This window comes from Corvus cornix, chromosome 7 (assembly GCF_000738735.6).
Source record: "Corvus cornix cornix isolate S_Up_H32 chromosome 7, ASM73873v5, whole genome shotgun sequence".
NCBI classification, from domain to species: domain Eukaryota; kingdom Metazoa; phylum Chordata; class Aves; order Passeriformes; family Corvidae; genus Corvus; species Corvus cornix.
The window spans coordinates 36,130,261-36,156,732 of NC_046337.1; the positions used below are offsets into that span (position 1 = coordinate 36,130,261).

Genomic DNA, 26,472 nt, shown 5'->3' on the forward strand with positions numbered 1-26,472 from the left:
TTTATTTTGGATGTGAAAAAAGACATGATTTAAGGCCCTGGTGAACAGGCTGAAATATTTTTTCTTCTAGAAAGGAGGGAGAAGAGGGAGACAGTGCTTGTATGTTGGAGAAATACTTTACAAAAGTATTACATTAAAAAGTATTACATTAAAAAACAGGTATGTTTTTTAATGGATGTTTTATCATGTTTGTTAACATGATAAAAGGTAAAGAAGGGATTTTAAGATTAAAAGCTTTACTTGATTTTGTGTTTCTGCACCAGAAGGAAGAAAAATGCTAATTTTAATTTATTTCTGTGTTATACAATGGGTCATGTTAGGGAAGGTAGCTTTATAATGAAAATACATCCTTACAGTGCATGAAGTCAGCATCAAAATGCTTTAAAACTCCTGTATGTGTTTATACCACCTAGAAGCCCAAGTTCATCATTGTCTTAAACTTTGTCTCTTTGCAAAGCAGATGCAAAATCTAATTTGTCTTTTCTCTAGATGGCTGAAATTAAAGCAAAGGTATGGGTGAAAATGACAGTATCAGACAGCTGGCTGTGGCTCCTGCTCCTTGCTGGTATCCTCCTTCTGCTTACGTCCCCTTGCAAACTGACAAAAGATGTATCTGTGCAAATCATTTTGTAGCCTGCACATGTGTTTAATTAGTCTCCAGCCCACATGAGGAACTGCAAGGAGAAAGATAATTATGCAGGCTTCATGCTGTTTTGAGCTCTTGTGCTTTGCATTTTCTTTTCCAGCATTCAATTAAAAGTTAAGCACTTTTTGAGGCTATCCAAGTAGACAGCTATCGATTCTTTGTTCTGTAGAAGAAGCCCTTCTTATAGTTTGTCAATTTGTGAAGTTGCTGGTTGGGAGAGAAACTGGGTAGCACAACACATCCTTGGGGAAACATCACAATGAATGGAAATTGTGAGCTGCAAGATGGCCTCACTCCTAAGGCCCAAATATCTGATAATTTAAAAGTGCTTTTTAGTTTAAAAGTTTTCAAATATTAAAAAAGAATAATTTTTCTTGCTCAATAAGAGGACATTCTGGGATGCCTGGAGAAGTTTTGAAATGACCTGACTTTTGTAAAAGGAACATTCTCCTTCGGCTGTGGACAACATGCACATGTTCTTAGTGCCAGGGTTTATCACTGCCACAGGGGAAAAGTTGATGTGCCGACACCTGAGAGGATGGAAGGGGAAGGAACTGTAAATGTCTGATTTTTCAGTATTAACAGGTTGCTTCAATAATGCTTGGTCTGTGGAAATTTACTCTGCTTTGTAAGGAGGAAAAAGTTTTCATGGGGTTCTAATACAAAGACCATTGACACCCATAGGATCTTTTCCTTGATTTTAACAGATCTTGAATTTTCCCTCTAATAAAGGATCAGACAATGCACTATTAGAGGAACTGACATGGCTGGAATATAAATTCCCTGTGCAGAAGTAAGGATCTTTATATGGTAATGGGTAAGGAGTAAAGAGGATGGATGGGACAAAGATTATAAATATCCCCATTAAGGGCTCTTATTATCACTGATATAATTACAGAAAAGCAGGGAACTTTTATGGGCAGAGCTGGCAGTCCTCATACAGGCTTTCAGCATTGATAATGGTACATGGCTTAATGGTGACCAAGTCAAATGGCCCCTTCTGTAAGGTTCAGATAGAGACCTCCTGTCCTACCAAGTTTTCATATCTGATCCACTGCACTTTGCAGCAGATGGGTATGAGTCTTGGAATTGAAACCAGCTGAGCCTGGTGCAAGTTGTGCTTCGTCTTTTGTACTGGACAACTCTAAGGGGGATGTATAGAGCAGTGACTGTGGTCAGGGAAGCAGTGAGGCTGCTATGGAGACTGCTGTGCCTTCAGGAGGCTCCTCTCAGCCTCCTGTGCTTATAACATCAGCATTTTAGAGCTACAATAGCACAGCTCACTCAGTCCTAATTAGCTGTGACCAGTGACAGCATCAAGCTGACACAGTGCAGTGAGAGAAACATCACTGAATCCATGCCTGGGAGGAAAGTGCTGTCCAAATACTGTAGCTGGAGATGTGTCTCTCTTTAATTAGCAGATTTATGGTCTGGTGGGTGCATGGTGAATTGAGACAGTATGGTTAACTGTGGTGAACAAAGCTGTATCCTAACAACCAGTGCCTCTATAAAATTATATTGGCAATGAAATGCCATCATGCTTGGTAACTCCAAGGTGGACTAAAACTGCAGAACTGAGATCTACATTTACATATATGTGCAAGAATAAACACTCAGACACTGAGGCTTTGGCTGACTTTACAAAGTCCATCTATGACCCTGGACCCAGAACTGGTTTCCAGCTCCCAGTTCCAGTTCATTCTGGATTTTCACAGTGAGGCTTTTGGTCTGTGTGTATGGGTATTGTTATCATACCCAGATAAGGGGACCAATTTCATCAACACTGAGAATCATTGCTACTTGTTAATATTAATTTACAGTAATGGGAGTGATAATCAAAAGCTCATTAAGCATTGTGTTCTGTGTAATGATGGAATAGGCAAAGTGTTTAATGGTCATAAGACTTTTCATATACAGACTGAACTCTTCACTTGGGCTTACTGGGAATAGCTCCAGTTGGCTGGAGGGCACTCACCTTCATCTCACAGGTGAATGACAGTACGGACAGGGTTGCAGCTGGAGATGCTGGCAGATTTTGTTCAGTTCAGGTGCCATCCTGCTCTGAGCCCAGTTTCTTTCAGGGAGACTCGTGGTGGATTCTGGAAATTGAAGCAAGTGAGATGTCAAGTCTGAAAATGTCCAGTTAGGCAGCTTAGAGTCAAACAGAAAACCAATCCTCTGTTGTGCCTCTTGCTGTAAAGGCAAAATCTCTAGGTCTATTTTGTCTGCAACATAATTTAGTGTGCGAAGTTTAGAGGTTATTCCTGCATTCCTCCTGTGTTTAAAATTGCTGTTCTTTACACACAGTTTGGGAGGAATGATAATATTTTTGAATTGGACTAGCTGATGTAGTTAGAAAAAAAAACGGACTGGTGTTTGCTCCTGTACATCTTCCTTCAGATATTGGGATTTGGGCCGGAGGTCACAATTACACTGATCTCACCAGCCATTCTCAGCGCGAGAAAACAGACTGGGGGAATGGGTTCATCAGAGTTGCTATTTAGCACAAATTATCTTTATCCTGTGTAATCTAATTAGCAAAATTTCTGCTGATTTGTTTGCACGAAGTAAGGTAACCCATGGGATATTACGCAGATGAAGAAATGGGTTCTCTGCACCATCTTAATAGTTTTATAATTGAGATTCATGCACCAATGAGGAGATAACAGACTTAGCCATGAATTTATGAAGTATGGCAAATCTCATTTAAAAAAGGAGGGATCAAGGAAACATTGCTGACATAACTTTACCTCCTTTAGCCTTAGATTTGCTGGGCAATATCATAGTGTATTGCTATTTTTATATGCTTTGTAGAAACCAGTGTGTCCTGAGGCTGGTGAGTAGAAAATAACAAGTAGCTTCCAAAAGGCGGATCATTTTCCTTGTGATGATGACAGCTTGTGAACAATGGACTTTATGGGTGCAGATTATTAGATTCAGTCCAGCTCAATTTTAAGTTGATAGGAAAACCTTACGTGATTTCACTGAGGGTTGGGCCAACAGATTGCTGTTTGCCTTCAGCAGTAAGTAAAATCATGGGGTGATGTCTGCATGTGTACACAATGATTTTTAAATTGCTCCTTCTGTAGTTGACATGTCTCGCTAGGTTCAGCAGGTACTTGTTAGAGACAGAGCCTGGGGTTGGGAAAATGGACCATGAAGGTGATTATTCCTTTCTGAATTATTCATTGGAGAATCTTCTGCTTGTAAATGAGATAAATGTATCTGACACATGACCTGACCACATGCCAGTCTGAGTAATTGCTGGCTCACTGTGAAATCACCCAGCATGGGCTAAGGAGGTAAGGAGGGTGAAGACTTGGCAAGATGCTCTCTGCCTTGCCAACTGAAGTGCAAAAGAAAGGCTGTCCAGGCTCAGAAGTGCTCCAGCTGATGGCTCACCAGGGGTCTGACATCATGTGAAGTCTCCCAGGACAGCTGAAGACACACACATACTTTGCATTTTTTGTGCCACACAGGCATGCTCCCTCCTGAACAGAGGGATGGAGAGAGGGAGACGGAATTGGGGTCTGGACAAATAGGTACTCCTTCAAAAATTCTGGCTCACTCAGAACCCCAACTTCATGTGTAAAGATGCTTTTGTCCATAAGGTTGGCTTGGTTTTGGTTTTTTGGGGCTTGTTTTTCATTGGTTTTTGGTTGGTTGGTTGGTTGATTTATTTTTTTTCTCAAGCAAGAGATCTTGCCTTCTGCAAGAGTGGGAATTGCAACTGTAGCCACTTGCGGTATGTTCAGACATAACTGATTTGTAGTCCCTAGCTTGTAAAGGTTTAATGCTAGCTGTGCTTTAACACACTTGATAAAAAATGTGAAGTGAAAATTGCACATCTGTGATAGAATTGTCAAAAGGGATATGGATGGGTCACTCCCATATATTTTGCTTTTCTTTCCATGCTTTTAGATTTCTCACTGCCAAAAGAAATGGACTATAAGGAGCTATGCTTTGATGTCGGATTTGAACTGGGGAAGGGCAGTAGATAGGGAACCACACCTTACCTAGCTGGCACTGAACAGTCACTTCTGAACAGAACCATTCCTAGAGTGATCAACCCTACAAAGCCCAGCAAGGTGAGCTGAGGTTCTTGTGTGAAGGAAAAGATGGTCAAACGGATGGTCGTGCTGGCCTGTGAAGATACATTATGTCCCAGTAAAGTTTGAATAAGTGTTCAGAAGTTTAAAGGTGAATTTAGGTGAGGAAATTCTGAATTTTCTCTTCTGAACTCAGCTGTATATTTTAAAGGGTCAGAAATGCCTTTACAGGGAGGTATTTGTTTTAAAGTCAGGTTAATTTAAATGGATAAATTTTGTATTCTTTAAATAGCTATATCATCTTAACTTCCAGTGGAGTAAGCTGCTATTAAAAGTAAGGCTATATTTCTCTCTGTGCCTGACCAGTGGAGAGGAATCAGCACTGCCTTGTAAATGCCTGTTTTGGACAGCTCACAGCCTCGGGAGGGAAACCAGAAATCAACACGGAGCAAGGAGCTGCTTCCTCTGCTCAAAACAGCACTGGAAAGAGTTTATCTGAAAGGACATCCTGCCTGGGGGCTTGGGGCCCTCAGCCCTGGTTTCAGGAGGTGGACTGGAGACCAGTGGGGGCCCAGAAGCAGAAAGTCTCTCCTGGACACGGGCACTTGCAATTGCCATTTTCAGAAAGGGGATAAATTGGCAGAGCCGATTTTAAGGATTCAGAGTCAGTGAAAGCCTCTTGGGTTCAGGTTCCTGTGTCCCTGCAGGCCTCTTTAGATTTGGCTCTAAGTTACTGGGAACATACCTGAAGTATAAATATAAGAAGAATTTATATTAAGGTAAGCTTCCAGTGTGTGAGCTAGTCCATTTCAAACCACTTTGGGCACCTTCAAATGCAACACAGGGTGCCCAAGATTTAGGTCTAGTTTGAGAAGCTGAATTACCAATATTTGCTCACTCTATTCTATACAAAAATGCGCAAACGGCTTGACAGCAAAAGTTATGGCTGTGCTATAAGCAGTATGAAGGGAAAAGGAAAGAACTTAAACATAGCATTTCCAGATTTCAATTTTGTGGCACTTCAATATTTAAACAAAATATTAAAAACCTCACAAAGCAAAGCTTTGACATTTAGGTATAGGGTGCCAATATTGTACTATTGCTTTCATCGGAGGCATGTGAAAACAGAAGCCATGAAATGCTTCATTCACACCACAAATGGCAATCAGTATTGGATACAGAAGAGTTTAGGTTTTTCTAAGAAATTATTCAAAATGCTGCATTTTTCTAGAATTGTTGCCCGAAGTTCTATATTTCTGTTAATAATAACAAAGCAAAGAGATGGACATAAAGACAGGGCAGTCCTCATTGTACATTAATCTAGAGAAACCAGTATATACTGCCACTCTCAGCTGAGCTAAGACAGATCAGAGGTGGACAATTTGAAATACTTATATTTTCATATTCTGGATGTGAAAAAAAATGACACTGCAATAAAAAACCCCAAAATGCTAGAGAAACTTAAAATTCCATGCTTGGTCTCTCATCAAGGGAACAAGCTTTAAGCAGGTGAGAAAAGGCTTGGCTGAAAGCTCTGCTAGCAAACGTTGCTTTTGGTTACAAGTCCCCTGCTACTCTTTGCGTATTTTGCATCAAATTCTGTGACCTCTTGGACCATTTTTTGGGTATAATTTCCTGGTTCTTTTAGAACAAGAAAAAATAGTTTATTCTAGGCCTATCTCTGAAAACACAGGTTGAAGAAATAGCCAAGGGTTGTCAAAGTTGCTAAAAACAGAAATTGAAATGGTTGGTCAAAATAGGGAAAGCTAGAGCAAAAAAGGAAGGAGGGAGTCCAAGCAAAGAAAGCAGCAAAGAGCAGGCAAGTGTTTTTGGGGCAACAAGAAGGAAAAAAAAGTGAAGGAAACTGCACTCTATCTTGTTAAGATACAGATAAAGACAGGATTGGGTGCAAGGAGAAGATTTTGTTGAAGCACCCAATCCTTTTGAATAATTTATGGTTTTGGTAGATGTATTCCTTTATGTAAATTTTTAAACTGATTTTGACAGAGAAAACTTTGTCATGTCTGGTTTTAATGTGAGCATGTACATACATGATCTCCAAAAACCAAAAAAATTGAGCAGGAAACCACCTAAAATGACTCTGACGTGCTAATTATTACTATGAGGCTTAGAATTCCAATGGGAAGATGCATCACTTGGGTAACAAGCAGTGAAGCCCTTGGAAGCATGGTAAAATAAGAAAAAGGAAGAGTTTCTGTAAGCTTTTGTGTTGCTTGTCCTTTAGCTCATGCTTTCTGACATGGTGGTGTCTCAATTCTTGCCTCTCTTGCTAAGTACAGACTAGGAAAAAATACAGCCCTTTGTTTTCTCTGGTCTTTTGTGCTAAGGGTGGTGGCTTTTCCTTTTACAACAGCCACATGGAGTTAATTTTTTTCTTAGCTTGCAGTAGAAGTGTATTAGCTGCATTGTGGTCACAGTTGCCTTGAAGAGCATATTAACTAAACTTAATTTCCAAGAGGAGAAGAACATACTAAGGGAAAAGCCTCTAATTATCAGGAAGCAATGATCATTAGTCCCTATAAGCTGTATAAATACTTGTGTTTATAAAACTGGAGTTTGGAGAGAACTGCTCTAACTGCTCAGTCTACACTTCTAAAATAAAAAGGTACTATACGGCACCTCTCTTGTCTTTTAGCACAATTTATTCTAACTGTGATGCAGAAATACTCCTAAATTTATAACAGTGAGAGCCAACGTAACTGGTCTGTCCAATGCTCCTGATAATTTTCAAGGGCAACACCAGCCAGAGATGTGGAGGCCGTAGTTCTTGGCAAGAGCAGCATCGGTGTGGATAGGATAACTCTTCTATTATACATCACAGTGTACAGAGTGGACTACATACATTACCCTGCCAGGGTCTGCAGTGGGAAACCTGCACTCCACAGAGCCGTGCCCTGTGCTCATGTTGTACTGATGTCTTTGCTGTATTATTGACAAAATGCTTGACTATTGACTCTCAATTTTTTCTCTAAGTGCAGTCAAAACTCTTCATACTTCTGTTTGCACTTATATTGCTGGGTTTTGAGCAGATTATTGTCTCTTTGTTTCCTGAGAAAGAGCTGTGTGAGATTGAAGCCAGAAATCAGACTGAATTTTAGAAATTTACTAAAGAAAGCAATCTTTTGCATTTGGTCATTAAATAGTGTAACTAGTATTCCACCTAATGCTCATTGGGCTTCAATAAAATGCTTAGGAGAATGATCATCAGCAGAACTGCTGATGCATTGGAAAACAAACGTTTTTTGTTTTCAAATGATCACCACTCAAATCCTTTTTTAAGAGACTTAGTGTACCCTACATCTAATCTATAGAAATACCTGGAAACATAGCAGAGCCTTATATATTTAATATTCTTCTTACAGAGTAGAGACAAAATACTTTTAGTCACTTCAGCTTAACTCTGAATGCCAAACCTCTGGCATTTTAGTGTTACTTTTCCTCATTAAAAAAAAAAAAAAGGCAACCAAATAGAAAAAAGCTAACAGCCCCCCACCTTTATTATATTTTTAAAATTTCATCTGGACTAGCTTTTTCAGGTTTAAATTATTTGAGAATCATATGAGCACCAATGCAAGAGCAAGGAAAAAAGCAGGAGTGCACAGCAGGAGGTAGAGTAGAAAGTTGATTGATTTAAGCTGTCATGGGATCATATTTATTAAAAATCCTACTCTGTTTTTTGAAGCACCCTATTCTGTTACATTTAAAGCTCAGCAAGGTTACTATGGCCCCTACGCTTTGCAAATGGGACCTTTATAAAGATGACCTGGCATTACAGCTATTATTACACTGTAGTTACACTGCATTTGGCAATCCTGATATTTTTAGAGGAAAGTTCTGTTAAAGTAGCATATTTTTGAGACTTGTGTTTGTACTGATCAACCCCTTAAATCTCCTTCCTTTATCAGAAGTACCTTTGGCATACAACATTACAGCAAGAAAAGAAAGTCCTGGTTTTCTAAAGCTGGGAAAGTGATTGTGTTACTACAGCATGGCAAATGTGCTAGTGTTCTCAAGAACAGACATTTCACTGGATACAATATTTGGGTCCTTAGGAAACCTGCGTGCATGTCCCTTCCTTCCCTGTAGAAACTTCTATGGGAACTCTGTAAAATAAACACATGAAAAACATCGGGATATATAATTTCCCACTCTCTCTTACCCACCTGCAATAGTCTGTGCCTGTAATGCCCGCAGCTAACAAAACTTTCCTTGTAAGCTTTTTCCATTTCAGAGTCTGTGTTACAAGTATCCTTGATGTGATTCTTGGGATAACTCTTAGCCAAATTCTGCATGTTACTCTGTTGTTGTACAAGCAGCTGCCAGATGGTAATACAGAGAAAATACATTTAATGTCAGTCACCTCACTGGAAGCCAGATGGCACAGCAGAAGTTGAAACAAGATGTTTGCCAACTCGTTCTGGCTTCCAGCTGTGGTCCCGTGCTCCACCATGACCGTGTGGACAATGGCCTCTTGGCTATCATCATGATACTGCTGTTAGAGCGTTCCTGGCCGTGCTTTGTGCTCATTCAGAAAGCTCAACTGCTGACATTGCCTTGTCCTTTCTCCCCAAAAGCTGCGTTGAAGAACAATTAGAAATGGGTGCGTGAAAGTCAGTGGGGCAGATAATTCTTTGTTGGCTGCTTGTCTGCTATGATGAAGTGCATATACTGAACCTTTTGGATGTGTTCCTGCAGGGGAGGGAAAGTCACTGAAAGTAGCTCACATGGTTGTTCTGGTTTTTTAACTCAACTTGTCAAAATTGTAGTCACTTAGATTGTTGAATTCAGCAGAAGGGGATATTTTGCTCTGAATGCAAGGAGAATCTCTCAATCTTTCAGGTGGTGGTAATAAAGGGAAGAGTACCTGGCCCTTAGGGATTGGGAGCACAGGAAATGCTTCTGGAGCATTCCAGTTTGTCCAGTTTTCATAAATGATCTCTTTCAAATCCTCTACCTTGTCTGGCTGAGCTATCTGCCTGATAGATCTGGCCAAGGTACATGCCTCAGTCTTTGCTCTGTGAGAAAAGCAAACAGCCTGTCTAATGAAATGCTCAAGCTACAGCAGATGCTGCTTCCATGTCTTTCTCACGAGAAGTTATGGCATACAGTAACAGCACTGGTTGCTGCTATTTGGGAGATGATAATCATTTATAACCCAGACTGTTATGAGGCTATAAACCAGGGTGAATTGGGTGCTTGGAATTCAGCTTAGCAATAATCAAATACAAAGTATTTATGGCAGGTGGCTCTGAACAAGGTAGAGAGAAACTGGTTTGCTTGTTTTGCCTTTTGAAGGAAAATGTCAGTATGATGAGGCCATTTATATGGTCACAGTGGGATGACATAAAGAGTTCAGAAGTTGCTGACCAAACACTGTATCCAAACAAAGCTTTAAATCTTTGGGAAATAACAATTTTTGACCAACTGACTTTTATTTAAAAGTAATCAGATAAACTCCATGGGTCCTTTACAGTACTGGCAAACCTCCATACATGGTAGAAATGGTTATCTTTTTGCTTCAACTTTTTTTTAATAGAAAGTGCACTGACCATATCTGACTTTTGAAAATGGGAGCCCTAAGATGTCCTGAACTAGCTGGTATCTGCATGGGGAATGTAATTTCTAAAAAAGAACCCTGTGGTTCTTAAAATCCTTCTGGATACTTGAAAATCAGTTGGATTTACTAAAAAAATTTGCTCTTTGCTTTTCGTTATGACTTACTTTTAGTTAATTTTCAATATTATTGGAAATTATAGAACCCCAAAGTGGTTTAGGTTGGAAGAGACCTTAAAGCTCATCCAGTTCCCCCCCTTGCCATGGGCAGGGACACCTTCCACTATCACAGGTTGTTCCAAGCCCTGTCCAACCTGGCCTTGGACACTTCCAGGGATGGGGCAGCCATAGCGTCTCTGGGCAGCCTGTGCCAGGGCCTCACCACCCTCACAGGGAAGAATTTCTTCCTAATATCTAACCTAGATAGACTCTCTTGATATGGTTCTATCTTCACATAGCCTTTCTTACCAAATCCATTACCCGCTGACATGGATCAAAGCTCTTTAATGATTCCTTTAATAAACCAAGAAGACTGAGATCCTTTTGTCCTTCACTATTAATTGTTTTCTAATCATAATCTTCCCCGAAGCACCCTTCTGAGCCCTTTTTAAGTTTTCATCAGTCTTCTTCAATTGTGGATGCCATACATTTCCATAGTTTAGTGAGATACAGAAGTCCTGTGAAAAATTTGTAGGGAGAAGTTGGGCCTGCAGAGAGAGAGAACTCAGAGAAGGGTATTGCTTAGCATTTTGTTTGTTCAACTCTTTGTGTAAAGGCTACCAGCAAATGTTGCTGGAGAATTGAGTGGTATTAGCTTAGATTAATCAGCTGTGGTTGCTTGTATGACGTAAAGTTACACTTACTCTGTGATTTGTGGTGGAATTGAAAACTTCCCTAAGAGAATGATGCCTTCATTTGTAGCCATCCCAACTGCGTTATCCCCTTTTCAATCTGCAGTTTAGGAGTGCTGAGTGGTGGACGTTGTGCTTTATGATGTCACTTCTGCTTATTCTTTTTTGAGATAGTCTGCTGGAGTTCAGGATTCCTCTGTTGGGTTGGATATGATGAAAGAACATTGTTCTGGTCACAATCTGAAGGGGAAAAAAAGCCCAGCCATCAAAGATCAAGAAAGGTATGTCAGCATTTGCTCTCTACCTCTTGAAACCAGCTGAGTTCAAGCTCTGACACGTATTAAACTCAACAACAGTGTTTGACAGAATTTGAGGGAATACAACAGTTTTTGTCACCTTCGCAGTGTTGTGACAATCTCGTCCCAAAACACTGTTCTTTTATTACAATTTGGAGACTTTGACAGTGCCAAAGTACTTGTCATTTCTCAAGAATGTGTCTGCCATGGGAGAGGAACGGCAATCTTGTGTGACAGTCTCTGCAAAGTGCTAAAGCAATAGTTTCACAGGCAGCAGGTCCTCTTGCAGGACTGTATCTTTTCAGGCTAAAGTCTTAACTGAATGATATAATTTAGTTTCCTCCACTTACATCTTCTCTGATCTTCAGGCTGTATTTCAATGCTTAGCTTTTCTTTGTTAACCCTGCAAGCAAAACTGCTGCCTCTCCTTTCAACCCAACTATTAGCACTTTTTGGACTACTTTTTTCCCCCCTAGATACTTTGGGCACTTATTTTCCCGTTACTTTACATTAATTCAAGCACTGATTCTGAGTTCTGTAAAGCCCCTTAACTCAATGGGAATTTAGGACTGGGACCACTAAGCTTGCTTTAAAATAAGAAAAAGCAACAGAAATTTTTCTGTCGAGTCCTGAAACTTTACTTCAAACTCCTAGGAGCCATGACGTGTGTTCTCCACAAATATAAGTTGCTCTCCCAAACTTTTGCCCGGGAAAACTCCTGCTTTTACACGCGAATATAGAATCACATAGGGGATTTTGGGTTCTGAAGGGATTTAAGCAATCAGTCTCACAGGACTTAGTTTCCAGCTACAAAAATGTTCCATCTGCGGAAGAAATAAGTCCGTTCTTAGGAGTTTGAAGGGGTTTCCCGTCTCATTTCCTGCTGTTTTTCCTTCCATTTCAGGAAGGGCCGTGTGTGTTTAGAGGAGGAGCTGCAAGTGTCGGCCCTGAGGGGACGCCCTGGAAACCTGCGGAGACTGCTCGCCCTTACACCGCGCTCCTCACGGCACCGCTCTCAAATGCACGAGGAGCTTCGCCTCGAGTTACAAACGCTGAATTACTTTAAACTGAATTGAATTAAACTAAATTCATTTAAGTTAAATTAAAGCCCGGTCTCTTCCCGCCACAGCGAGGGTGCCTCTCCTCGCGAGAGGTCGCCCCCGGCAACGCCGCGGCCATGGCGGAGGAGGAGACGGCGGCGGCTGCGGTCTCTGGGGCGGCGTTCAGCCTGCAGAGTATCCTTCTTCCTCCCCAGTCTTTCCCCTCCATCCTCGTCCTCCTGCTCGGCTGCGGGTGCCGGTTCCCCGCCTCAGGGGTCCGTCTCCTCAGCGCTCCTCCCGCCTCACTCGAGGCGGCGCCGGCACCTGCTGGAGCGGGGATCGGGTGGGGCGAGGGCAGCGTTGAGAGCAGGGGGGGAAAGTCAAAAATCCCCCAGACTTGGTTATTCTTTTTGTGGGTTGTTGGCCCTCGAGACTGAAAAGCGGCTGAAGCCTGTCCAGAGAAGGGCAGCGGAGCTGGGGAAGGGGCTGGAGCACCAGGAGCGGCTGAGGGAGCTGGAAAGGGGCTCAGCCTGGAGCAAAGGAGGCTCAGAAGGAGACCTTGTGGCTCTGCACAACTCCCTGACAGGAGGGGGCAGCTGGGGGGAATTCGGGCTCTGCTCCCAGGGAACAGGGACAGGAGAAGAGAGAACAGCCTCAGGCTGGGCCAGGGGAGGTTGAGATACCAGGAAAGAATTCTTCCTTTAATGGGTGGCCAGGCAATGGAACGGGCTGCCCAGGGAAGCAGTGGCCGCACCATCCCTGGAAGTGTTAAAAAGCCCTGTGTGGATGTGGCACTCGAGCACATCGTTTAGCAGTGAGCACGGATGTGGTGCTATGTTAGCTGGTCTTACAGGTCTTCCTCAACCTAAGCAATTCTGTGAATACGTGGGGTTTTGGCCCTGTAGAGGCAGTGCGGTCTTGCTCACTGTAATGTGGTGGTTGCTTTCCTGGCTGAAGGTCGGGGTTCCTGAGTGCCTCTTGGAAAAGAGGGGGGAATTGAATCCTTCACTGCTGGTGGGGCAGCCTGAGCCAGGAGTTAAAATCCTGGCATGAAAGGCTCTTGTCACCTCTCATGTGTTAGCTATTGAGCAGTAAATGCTGAATACCTAAGGAGGAGTAACAAGGTTTGTTACTAAGACTCACAGTCCCAATGTGCTGCTGGAAAAGGTGCTCCTTTCCCACTGCAGAATAACTGCTGGGATAGTCATGGTTTTTGGTTTGTACTGACTATGACCGAGTATAAGGGTTGTGATACATAACCTAGACATAACTGCTGTGGCTTTTAGAGCAAAAAACCTCACCCAGTTCTTTCCACATTTTAGTTGTAGCAAATTATATTGGAAGTTTATGGCTTTTAAATGTGTAATTTTTTGGTCAGATGACCCAAATTCTACTTTTGTCACTAGGTCAGATGAGCTGTACCTGTTCTCTTTTCTAGCTGTGAGCTGCAAATGAAGGAGCTTTTTTATGCTTTTAGAGGCTAAACAATCATACTTTAGTGTCATAGACCCTACCATACCTTAATTTTTCCTGCCTTGCTAGAATTAAATTATAAGGCAGTATAAAGCCAATTTAAAAATGTGGAGGAATGTCCTTTTCCAGCTCGTGCCTCAATTTCTACCTTAGTGAATCTGCACAGCTGTTTTCAGTGTGGTGTGCTTATAAAAGCCCTGCCTTAGCAGATTTAACATTGTTGAGAAATACTGTAGTTTTAAAAATTAATTTATCTGTTTTATAGTGCACCTAGTTGGAAGAAAAAAAAAAAATAAGGAAAACTGAAGGATTCTTTAAGTAATAATTTAGTCTGGGCAGAGTGTTTGCAATGACACATTAGTTTAGACCATAGTGGATCACAAGGACAGTCAGGTCAATAGAAAATTGAAGAAAAAAATCCCCAGTTTTTGAAAGTTTATTACTTATCAGGGGTTATGGTGTTCAGCTGTTAGTCTTCCAGATGGATACAATTTGTCTGAGTTTTTCTGATGCTGTTGTCTTGAATGCAGATGATACTTTAACCTATATTTTGTACTTTTACATGTATACTTTGCTGTGAAAACTGTGGCAAAAGGCCTGGTTTTAGGAGAATAATTTAGATTTGGGCAACTTGATGTAAAGCTGGAAAACTGTTGGGTTTTTTTCTTCTTCTCTGTATGTGAAGTACTGAATTTCCAGCTTTTCTTTTCTTTCGAAGTTAATTCCTGGTTTATTTACATGGGTCACTTGTAGGCTAACTGATTTTCTAGGGAAACTGTCAACAGCATCTGCTAAAACCATTTCATTATTCTTTCATGGGCTGTGAGGCTAGTGGATGAAAAGATGTTTATTTGGCTTTCATTTTAGACTTGTTTGTAGTTATGTTTAATCAAAAGTTTGACTTGAAAGCATTTCAAGGAACTGTAGATAATTTCCAAATATTTTCCAATGTTTTGAAAGTTCCTCATCTTTTTATTGTAACTGTGTTGTGATTATTAAGGCATTTGTATCAGCTCTGGTAAATGGCCCTGTGGTGTTCAGGGTTTGACCTCAGGTGTTCCTGTTTGAACTCATACATCTGAATTTGCTAAAAAAATGCTGTTTTCTGAGAGCATGAAGCTAGTTATGGAAATCCTAGTGCAAAAAGACCCCTCTCAAAACTGATGGTTGGCTGAGAGCACAATTTAGCTGCTGATTTAATTTGGAATTAGTGCTTGGCTTCTGAGATCTGATGAGTCAGTTTTTAATGGTGATCAAACCTGCTGTAAAAACTTAAACCTAAATTCTGTCTCTGTGCACCGAACTGGGCTTGTTCACCTCGAGGCTGAAGGAAACCTTGAAAGTTGAAAGTCTTGAGTCAAAAAGAAGGGTGGAGGTGGTGGTAACAGATTTATAGATGATTATTTTATGGTATTTTTTTCTAAGTTGGAACTCCTCACTTGCACCAGCTGTTTCAAACTTAACCTGCCGACATGACCATAACAGATGACTGTAAAGATGATTATCAGTATGAAGAGGTAACTTACTAAATTGATAATCTTCGGATATATTTTGGTAGAGTGTTCACGTTTCATTCTTTTTACTTCATCAGTCACGTAGACATCCTAGGAGAAATGACATGAATCTCCTTTAAAGTGATGATAGAGGGCATATATCTATTCATGAGAAGATTTGGTGTTAGTTGAATTGTTGTGTATTACCTTTATTTGAATATTAAATACTTTTTTAAAGGTATAAGTATTTCTATTTAGATAAAACATCTATTTAAATATTTCAGCTTATTCATAAAAAATATTTCAATAATACGATTTCTATTTAAATATGGCAAAATGGTATTTTAACAAGGAGGGGATTATTTTCAGCAGTTGTAATGGGAGTGGGAACAGTTGTATTGTGAAAGAAAGATGTATAAAATGTGTTGATACGAAACTTTACATAATTTCATTTAGGTTTCAACAGATGATGATTTCAGTCTTCAAGAAGATGGTGACGATCTGTCCAAAGTGTTGCAGAGTATTCAAGAGCATACTGAAGATGCCCAAATTTCAGTAAGAGCTTCCTAAACATTCTAAGAGTCTCTAATTCAGTTGGCATTAGTGGCTTGAAATTTATACACAATAATTTATACTAATTATGAAATATTTGTGTGGGAAAGATTGTCTCTTATTTTCTTACAAGGTTCTAGGAGTAAACATATGCCATAGTGGAAAAGACAATTTATGTTTCCTCGGTTTCCTCGGTTTCATCTTCCTTTAATTTGTGTTTATTTCATGTTCTGTAAACAACCTGATATTTCAAACACACGTAGCAAACATTTAGCTAGATTATTTAAAATACAGTAATATCATTGCAATGCATCCATATTTTAGAGTTTGTTCTTTATCTGAGCAGATTAAATGAGAGTGTGATCCCTGGCACAGGAAAGAAGTTGCATGTGCTTAACATCCACAAAAGGTTGTGTTTGAGTACTTTGCTAAAAGGGATTGTTCATATATTGAAAATAAAGAATGGACTGTTACACTATGGTAAACTAAAATATTAATGAAATTATCAATCATTCCACACCATTAGTTTTGACATTGCTTACATTTACAGTTTATTTTCAAAGCAGTTGTGTAATAGCTTAGAGTTACACAATCGTATTGTTGTATTGCATTTTTCAAAATAGGATTTACCTGAATTTACTTGTTTTTAACAATCTAATGGAAAAGTGCTTTTCCCTGCTGTGTTTCCAACATCAACACTATCTTGTAGCCTCATCAGAAGGTACAGTCATAGTCTTTGTTTTGCAAAAGTAAATGATTAATAGTGAAAAGATGATGTGAATGATACTTAACCTCGAAATGGAGGGAAAATGTGCATTTTCTTCTAACTTGTGCTTATCAACAGATCAGTTTTGTATTTTAGATCAAACTTAGAGTGGAAACTGACAGTACCGGAGCTTTATGTGTATTAAAACTGAATATGCCAGAAAATTAAGGGAGAGATCACAGAAGTGTTTGAGATGGCAAATGCTTAATGCTAAGGAAGTAGTGGAAATTCTTCATGTTCCTTAGGGATAGCTGAGGTTATGATTGTTTTACTGGGGGAGTTGATGTTAAAATAGAAAGTGAAAAAAGGGAGAATATTTTTAACCTATGGATCTTTTGACAGTGCTGTACTTAAATAATCTTTTACCTCTTCATTGATTGTTGAACTTGGAGTGGTAGGAGACAGTATGTTAATGTCTATCCCAGTAAATCAAACTGAAGAAACTGTTACCTTTCCTTAGAACTGGCAGAGAATGTGTGCTTAAACTCAAATTCTCTTTGATTTTAAGCTTATGCTAGGAGTTGTCTGCCTTCTTTCTGCTTGATTTGTTATTTGGAGGCTTCATTTTTTCCATAATTTTGAAACTGAAGTAATGTTTTCATCCTTTGGACAGAAAGACATGGATAGAGAAATGTTCTATTACACTTGCTAGTTCCCTGACAGCTTTCATAACGATTTATTGTATATTTTGTGAGGTTCACAGACTCAATTGTTTGATACTTATTCTCTGCAAAAGCCATGTGCTTCTGGTGACCTGAGTTAGAAGCACTGCTTCCTGTAAATTAATAATCAACATCCAAACTCTGAGCTGGGAAGCAAAATAGAAGGTTGTCTTCTTCACATGATAAATAATTGACCCATTTTTAAAAATTATTAGCTTGTAATCTTGGTTAAAATAAATTAACTTATGTAATAACCATATCCTGGATGATAGTTTTAAGTGGTAGTGTGTATTTGCTGCTCAACTTGCTGTTTACTTGTGTACATAATCCCATGTTAAAAGTTTCATTTCATTGCTAGGTGCAAATAAATCTTTATGTTTGATAAATTATATAGAAAAGGCACAGATCAGGGATCATCAAAAAAAAATTACAAATTTGGTATTTTCCAATTGCAGATACTAAAACTACCCAGAGTTTCTAAGTTGAGTAACATCATTTGTCCTTCTTAAGCACATCTTTCTTTCTTTTTTTTTTTTTTTTTCTGGTTTTCTTCTTTTCTGAGACATTTTTAGGTAACATAAATTATTTTTCAACACAAGCAAAAAGTATTCTGCATATGGAAGCAATGATCCAGCTGATAGGGACTGTAGGAAAAGGATGCAGAACTGGAAACCCACACATAGATGAAAGCTGGCTGAAAAACTTTCTTCAGTAGTTACAGCTCTTAGACTTTCCTTCAAGGTTCTTTGTCTTCTTAATATTTTAAATGATAATCTGAAGTAACATTGACATTCAGTAATGTTGCAGTTTATGTATGCGTGATTTTCAGTTTGCTTGAACACGTTAAAATCCTTGAATTCCCTTTTTATATTCTTCTTAAATTTAGTAAGTTTTTCAAGAACATTTTACCTTGTTTTCTAGAGGAATTATGAATTTATTTGGTGTTCATATTTTTTCATTGGACAGAAATTCTTGCAAGGACGGAAATTCTCAGGAGTGTTGTGGAAGTTCCTAAGGTTAAGCTCTTATTAATTAATTTATTTTACTGGCTATATTTATAATCTTTACACTCACAGTGTTTTGAGTATTTTAATTAACACAAAGAAATACTTAACAAAGCAGATATTTAATTTCTTTTGACTCCATGGTCCAACTCTTTTAATAAGATGGTTTTGTCCATAGAACTGCTATAGGATGTCTGTTTGCATCATGTTAGTTGATGGTATTTTCCTCATTTCCAAACAAGCAAATGCATACAACAAAATTCTTGTTACGCCGTTCTACTGGTAGTCATCCATGGTTACAATGAAGCTGAGGCAAGTGGCTGGCCTAATATCACTCCCAAAGCCTGGGAAAGAGCTGGGAATTCAGTTCTGATTTCCTGAGGCCCCGTTGTGATTCTGTGCCTGTTAGACTGAATTAATTTCTCCCTATATTGTTCCCTGCTCGAGCTTTGGTTCCTGGAATGATGCTCGGAGCTGGTATCTCGCTAATAAATTCTTTTCTGCACGGATGAAATGAATTCCTATCATATTTCCATTTATTGAGGGAATCAAGCTGTGTCACTTCTTCCGAAGACTGGTTTTATAGATGTGTTTGGAAAGCTACAAGCAACAATATTAGATGTTTGCCTCACTTGGAGTAAAGAAAGAAGCAAGCCGAGGGATGCAGCTGCATGTCTGCCCATGTAGCCTTTGGTTCTTGCATTATCACAATTAGAAAATAGACCTGCCTGATGTACTGGAGCTCTAGTAATGAAAATATGCTAAATATTGCATTGCACTTGGCATATTGTGTTAGTCATAAAGCCTTGTTACATGGCCTCCATCAGACATGTGCAATTCTTTCTGGTTATATTAGGTAGGCTGCTTGGATTGAAGACAACATTTTCCGTGTTACACAAAACGGCCAAGAGATTTTTCCAGTGTTTTTATTTTATTGAGAGAAATGCCTTTATCTCCAGGTAATTTATGCACTCGTGGTGAGAGAGCTGCCACTAAGGGCATGAATAAGCCATAAATGAATGGAGTTATCGGAAATCCCTGGCCTTAAAGATTCTTTAATAAATGGGTGGAGGAAATGATTTGCAGTCACAGTCTTTAGCATGGCTTAATAAATCTCTCAGTGGTTTTTTTTCAGTTTTGTGGTATTTTTATAATCTCTCGCCAAGATGCATGTGCAGTGCAGTAGCTTGTCATGCATTGTTGAGCAGGTCCATTGTGGCACTGTGCCCGTGTGGAGTTCCCAAAAGCCAAGACCCTCATATTTAGGTATGTCAAGTCACTGCAATCCATTTGATATCTGAGTGAAATAAGGCCACCTCCTTGGCTGCTGAGTTGTGGCAGTCTCTCTCATCTTATTGTCTTTAAATGCTTTTTTGGGGGGAGTAGTCTCAGTCTGGGTCATATTTTCCTTTTTTTCCATACCTCCTTGCATGTTGAATTCTCTGTAGGAGAGCTAAACACTGAACTGTGAGCTGAGTGGGCTGAATGGGGTTGGGTGCAGGGAAGAGATTTGCATTGCGTCAGAAAGCTGTGAAAGGTTTTTTATTTTTCTCTGTAGTAGGATTGCTCTGTTCTGTTTTTATTCTTCATTTGGCAATGTGCTTGCCCCATGAGCTGACCTTCTCTGCAGAGCTGTCTGTCTGGGTGGCACTGGGGGAGCTGTACATGAAGCCCTGGTGCACCATCTGTCTTCTGCTAACACTTGCAGCAGTGTTGTCTGGCAGCTTCCTTCAGAGCATGCTGAAAGGAAAGGGACACTTGATCTTTGTGAGGCTTATTCCTAAGGGATCAGGTGATGGAGATGAGGTTCTGTCTGTCCCTCCACTGCATGCACCATTACAAAAAGCATACAAGCCATACTGGCACCTTGGACTGCTACATTTTTCATTAGGTAAGGACTCCTTTTTCTCTCTGGTTAAAAAGATCGTCCATCAGTTTTAATACTTTCAAGTCTCTACCAGCTGGTGTCAGGTTTGGAATACCTGCTTAAATAAGGTGGGGTTTGAGTTATTGCTTTATAACCTTTCACAAACCTTGCCATTAGAAGGATCACTGGTTACACATCTGATCGATAAAGACAAGGGAAACATTCAGCGGTACTCTAGGAGGTGTGACTTCAGATGACTTCAGAAATAGAAAGTATGATAATGGCATTTCTCTTGTAAGTTGAACAGTTATCAAAATTTAATTTCAGGCTTCGCAGTCGGTTCTGACTTCTGGGAAATCAGTTTCAGAAATACGTGAAGCAATGGATGACTTCTTCTGCAATTTCCTGGACAGACTGGGAATGTCTAGAACTCTTGACTGCTTCCAGACTGAATGGTAAAATAATTTAAGTGACCATGTTACTTTGGGAATTAGGTGCTCAGGATTCAAGTATTTTTGGTATTTCAGGATATTTTTTCAGAATACTCTCCTGAGTACAAGTCATTCTTAAATATGTAGTTTTTTAACAAACAAATACCTTCCTGGTGAGAATGAGGATGCAAACCCTTGTTTAAATAGAATAATCAGAATATTTATTACTTTGTAATTTTTGGTACAGCAGTTAGTAAATACGGGTGGTTTTTATTTTTTAAGATTCAGCTTATACAGTAATCAGAAGAATAATCTCTTGAGCTGTTACTATCTTCTTTTTCCAAAGCTTTTGTAGATTGCAGGGGTTTTGTCCATGGTTTATGCAGAAGTTTAAAGGTGCAGCTTTGATTAAATACACCACTCTCTTCATACATCCTTCAGGATGTATACTTTTAAAAATATTGATTAAAAACTGTATGTTAGGAATTCTGGAAAGCTTTGGAGGAAAGCTAAATTACTTTGGAGCAAAAGATGACACTTGCCATAAAGTTCTGTTGAAACACATGAAGTTACAGGCTTGCTTTGAATAAGCGGATTATGTTGGAGAAATTCTGAAAAGTGGAAACACCCCTCTTTAATTAACCTTGTTCTCAGTTTTAAACTGAGAAGTTCAGAGGGTTTTTTAAAATAAAATTGCATAATTTGAAATTGCAAAATTTGAAAATTAGAAAAAGTTAGAAACATCTTACTTTTTCATACAAAAGCTTTGAAGCTTTTAAATTTTCTTAGAAGTATTCTCAGGTGTGGAATCTGTGCTGTCATTTGCAAAGCTCTGGTCTTACTCATCAATCAGGCATTGCCTTTGGAATTAATAATGATCTGCTTTTTGATAGCATAACGATGGACTTAAATGATTGCTTGGAGAAGGAGCACTTCAGTTCTGTATTCTTTCTCAACAAAAGAACTGATACGAATAGCATTAAGCTTGAAGTCTAATAGTTTTTATGCTAAAAGATAATTAACACTAGACAGATATAAATAGTGACCTTTTTATGAAGCTACAGCTTTCTTTGAAGCACTTAGAGTCTGAATTTATATCAGTGGCAAAATTCAGATTGCTTTTTAACAGAAAGTGCAGGATTTAACAGGCCCTATCTTTTAAATTCTTAGCCGTACATATATTTTTTCTCTGTAAGTAGTACTTTTAATTTCAGTAGCTTTACAAATGAGCTCAGCACGTCAGTATCTAATCTTACTGTATAGAGACTTTCTGCATTAATACCTTGTTTCAAAATGTTTCATGTTGGTTTGAAATGGATAATTTACAATATTAATGAAAGTGAGAGCAGATTAGTGTACTCGGGTTCCTCATTATGTATTGGGACGACACTCTTGCTCTCATGCTGTGGTGATCCAAGTACTAATGGAATTTAAAATGAGAAATTAATTAACGAAGAGAAAATTTATCAAAAGGCTGGCTTTGAAATTATTGTCTGTCTGAGATCTAAAGGTCACTTAAATTGGACCAAATTATCTGTGTTTATTTTGGAGTTTGGGAAAACACTGTTATTCTATCCAGCTGTATAAAATGCCGTGATTTGATTATGGTTTATTTTATGTCAAATCCCTTATTTTTCAATGAAGTAATGAATAATTTTATAACAGCTGTAGTGATTTTTTTCCTTTAATTATTTAGGGGGTTTTGCACATAAAATTTTTATTCCAATTATACTTTAACGAACTTTACAGTTAAATTATTTTTTGAATATCTAATTTTCCATTAAAATTTCCATCCGTTTGTTATACAAGATTTGATAGCACTTTTGTTGTTTATTGAAGATACTGGATTGACAGCTTTTAGGTAGGAAGTGCAGAGGCTGATCAGCTGTAAATTCCTGCATCTGCCAGTCTCTTCCCTCCTAATGCCCAAGAGCCCAGGTCATCCTGAGCTATCAGTTTATTGCAGAGCATCTCTGCAACTTGATTCCTTTGGAATTCAGTTTCTAGGAGCTATAATATAAAGTATATAATAATAATTTATTATTTTCAGTCAGTCTGCACTGGGCTTTGATGGCAAAATCATAGTTAACCATCTGTTCCTTAGGTTTCCAGATTCTTGGTTAATTTTTAATAGTGATTTAAGAATTACAACTCAGTAGGTCTGAAAAGCTTAGTAAAATACCTGTGTGTGCATGGAACTAATTTAATTTCCATCTGTAATGAAAGAATTGAGAAGAGCAGCTCTTTGGCAGTCAGCTCGGTATGGAGGAGGTCTATGAGATTTACAGGACCAGGTTGATGAAAGATAATGAGATTTCTCAGTGCAATTTGTTGTGTGGTTTTCCATTTCTGCTACATGTACAAAACCATTCATTTTTAGTACTGTTCTTAGAAAAGGGTGTAGTGGATTTATTGGTATTAATTGTGTTTTGTGCAAATTGTCTTTCAGAGTTTTTAGCTCTGCTGGAGTTGAGGTTCATCAGTTATCCTTGTTTGATGAGTCTTTGTGCAGATGTTTGATGGTTTTCATGAAGTGTAGTTAGGGCATTCAGTGGAGAAACACTTCCAAGCAAGTAAAGGAGTACACAGAGTTGTGATTTTCTGCCATGAAGGTCCCCTTATTTGCAATATTTTTGATAGGAATTATATCTGTGCATCAGTCACTTTGGAGGAAAGAAAAAAAATCCCTAAGCTTCTTTCTTAGTGTTAAAGCCTGTTCTTACAGTAATTAAGAAAACAAGGTGGTGATAGAATGAATGTTATTGTGGACATGTTCAGATGAATTTTTCAAAAACCTTTCATCTACTAGTGGTGAATGTGACAGCTTAATTCATAGGGATGAGTATTCCAAGAAGTATCCTCAGAATGCAAATACGTAGCTGACTGTAGGAAGTCATTTGGACAGAGCTACTAACATTCCCCTTAAGTTTTTTGGATGATGTTCAGCAAAGGTTGCTTTTATTTGAGAAATGCTTTTTGTTTCTGCAACATGATTACTGATGAATGATATTGGTGATTACTGTCTTCAGGTTTCAGATCTGCTGCTTGTATCCATGTGTGGGAGATAGTGTTTATTATAATTTTTATTTCTATTTACTTCTATTCTTTTCATACTTCCTTATTACTTGGAAACAAAACAATGCACAGATTCAATATATTTTTCACCTGAAAAGGCAAATAATGTTCCTATCTCGCCTTCTAGGGAGCTCCCACCCAGAACATCTTCCCATCAGGGAAGGTGCTTGTGGGGTTATGGTTTTTAGCTGATTTAAGTTAGTTACAACTCCATTCAGCTTCTGGTGAGCTGTTGTCATGGCTGAGGTCTCACTCTTCTGTCTATACTGTATTCTTAGGTTTTACTGACAAAGCACCAAAAGGTGGGTAGTCCTAAAATAGGATACTGAATGAGTAGATGTTTTTACTGGGGCTGTAGAGGTTCCTGGGATGCTACCCAGCATTCCAGGCTGCTTCACATTCTTCTTAAAATCCAAGTCAGTCTGTGCAAGTATTTAACTAAAACAACCTTCAGCCTTCTACATCACAGAATCAAGTGTTCTCAGGGCTGGTAAAATAGGTAAATAAATATTGGTAAATACAATTAAGTAAGGATAGGGAAAATAAACAGGAAGGAATGAAGAAATTTCCCTAGGTGAGCTCTGTATTCCTTGTTGAAGATGGCTCAGAATCATTCATCCTTATTATCTGCAGCTTATTTGGGTCCTCAGAAAAAAAAATCTTGATATATTTGAGCATGTGAGATAAAAAGGACTGAGTATATACAAATGCTATTTGAACAAGAATATTTGTTTCTGCCATTTAATTAAGCTATTTAAAAGAAAGGAAGGAAGAAAATTGTTCAATATGAAGTACTATGTTATATGTGTTGACTGTTATGAACAATACACATTTTAGAATGAAAAGCAGTAGAATAGAACAGTGTGCTGTGAATTCTTAATGATCATAGAAGGTAAATGCTTCAAGATGATAAATATCACTGTGATTCTAGTTTCGGTAAATGGTAGCATGAGAAGGAAAACATGAGTGAGGTAAGGAAATGGAAACACGGAATAAAATAAATAAAATGAATCTGTTTCTTTTCTACCAGGTACGAACTCATTGAGAGAGGTGTGCTCACCGTTGACGATGCTGGGCTGGTTCCAGACGTGTACACCCGCAACCAGCAACTCGAGACTGAGAATCTGAGCTTGAAGAAAGATCTGGAGAACTACAAACGCTCTGTTGAGTATGTTACTTGGTTTTTTTGAAGCTTTTATATATGGTAGTAAAAGGCCAGATAAAGTAAACCCAAGTACTTAGTGAAAAATAGTAAGTTCCTGTTTTTTATGCTGGCTGCACAGACTTTTACTTCTAGATGACATTTATAATTAAAGTTCAAGTTTCTCTGAGTTCTGTTAGAAATGTAAATCTTAATTTCTTTTATTTGTATTTACTAGGCTAAAAATAATTTTCAATATCCCGTAATCATAACAAATTACTACAGAGAATTGTGTGAGTCTAATATGTAGAACTAAAAAATAAATCGTTATGTGCATTTTGTATTACAGTACTATAAATTACAGCTACCACAAACCTTCAGCATAGGGGAAAAAAAAAATCACTATACATTTATTCTTCATTTTTTTAATTACAAAGAATCTGTCACTCTGGGCTTGGTGGTAATGGTGTGTCAGTGTAAATTACCATCATTGATTATACTCGTGTACGTTGTGGTAGTTTATTTCACAAGCCTGCAGTACTTCAGTTATGGGAGTTAAAATATTTAGCCTATAAAATGGAGAGATGTGGTAATGAACCGCACGTCACATGGCGTTTTCTGGAGAATGGTGTGTTTGCACGTGTTATTCATTGAGAATGTACCGTGAGACTTAATGATGCACGCACTTCAGATTTGCCAGTGTGTGGTTTTAAAACATGGAGCTGTAAAGTTAATTCCATCTCTTTGATTTTCCTCAGAATTGCTCAAGTTGCTAATTTTCATTTAGGTTCTTCCTTTCTGTGGAAAAAAAACCTATTCAGATGTTTAATAATAATTTCTGCTGATAATGTTAATTAAATTATTTTCTGATTTTAATGATTTATTACATTTTAAATTAAGGAATTAATTGGCCACAGTCAAGTAGTTTAATAAACAGTGGCAACATCAAGTCCGATATTGCATAGTCTAAATATAACGATGCACTGAGACAGACCATAGAGAAAACATTTCCTTTTTTAATCTGCAGCTTCTTTGGACAATGGGTACTCAAAGATTGTGTCTCATATGAGTGGGGGAGAGTAAGAAGCAGCAATGCAGAGTAAAAGAAGGAAGGACAAAATGTGGGCCTCATGAAATTTATCCTTGACAGTAGTAATTTCAATGAGCTTTATTTTCTTTGTTCCCCACCTTTTTTCTCTCTTCCTTCCCCTCTTCACCCCCTGTATGTAGCAGAACATGCTCTAACAAAATAATCTGAGTGGATTATGACTTGGTAAGAGTTTTCCTGGGTTCGTTGTATTGCTACGTGATTATTTAACAATATAAAGCTCAAACTCATTTTACCATGGTCTGAATAAGCTGGGTTTTTTTCATTAAGAATATCTTTTTACTCCATGGGGTGCCAGAAAAGTTTTTATAGCAGCTGTCTGAGTAGAAGTCTGAAAGATGACATGATAATGTGCAACAGGGAGCAAGCAGGAGAGGGAAAAGAGTGCCAATATATTGGGTTGCTACAGGCTCTCTGTTAAATGAAAGTCCCAACACGCTTTTT

The 26,472-nt window shown here is 38.7% G+C and overlaps 1 protein-coding gene across 3 annotated transcripts in view; it reads left to right on the forward strand.

Moving 5' to 3' along the window:
- Window positions 1-12,519: 12,519 nt before the first annotated feature.
- Window positions 12,520-26,472, forward strand: part of SPAG16 (sperm associated antigen 16) — a 359,563-nt gene continuing 345,610 nt past the window's right edge. The window contains exons 1-5 of one of the 3 annotated variants that reach the window (XM_019291013.2): window positions 12,520-12,651; window positions 15,415-15,446; window positions 15,879-15,977; window positions 20,601-20,728; window positions 24,810-24,947. In XM_019291013.2, coding sequence (XP_019146558.1) covers window positions 12,594-12,651; window positions 15,415-15,446; window positions 15,879-15,977; window positions 20,601-20,728; window positions 24,810-24,947 — 455 coding nt within the window. In that variant the 5' untranslated portion in view covers window positions 12,520-12,593. The remainder of the gene's footprint in view (window positions 12,652-15,414; window positions 15,447-15,878; window positions 15,978-20,600; window positions 20,729-24,809; window positions 24,948-26,472) is intronic. The other 2 variants (XM_019291011.2, XM_010407852.2) reach the window with 2 other exon arrangements.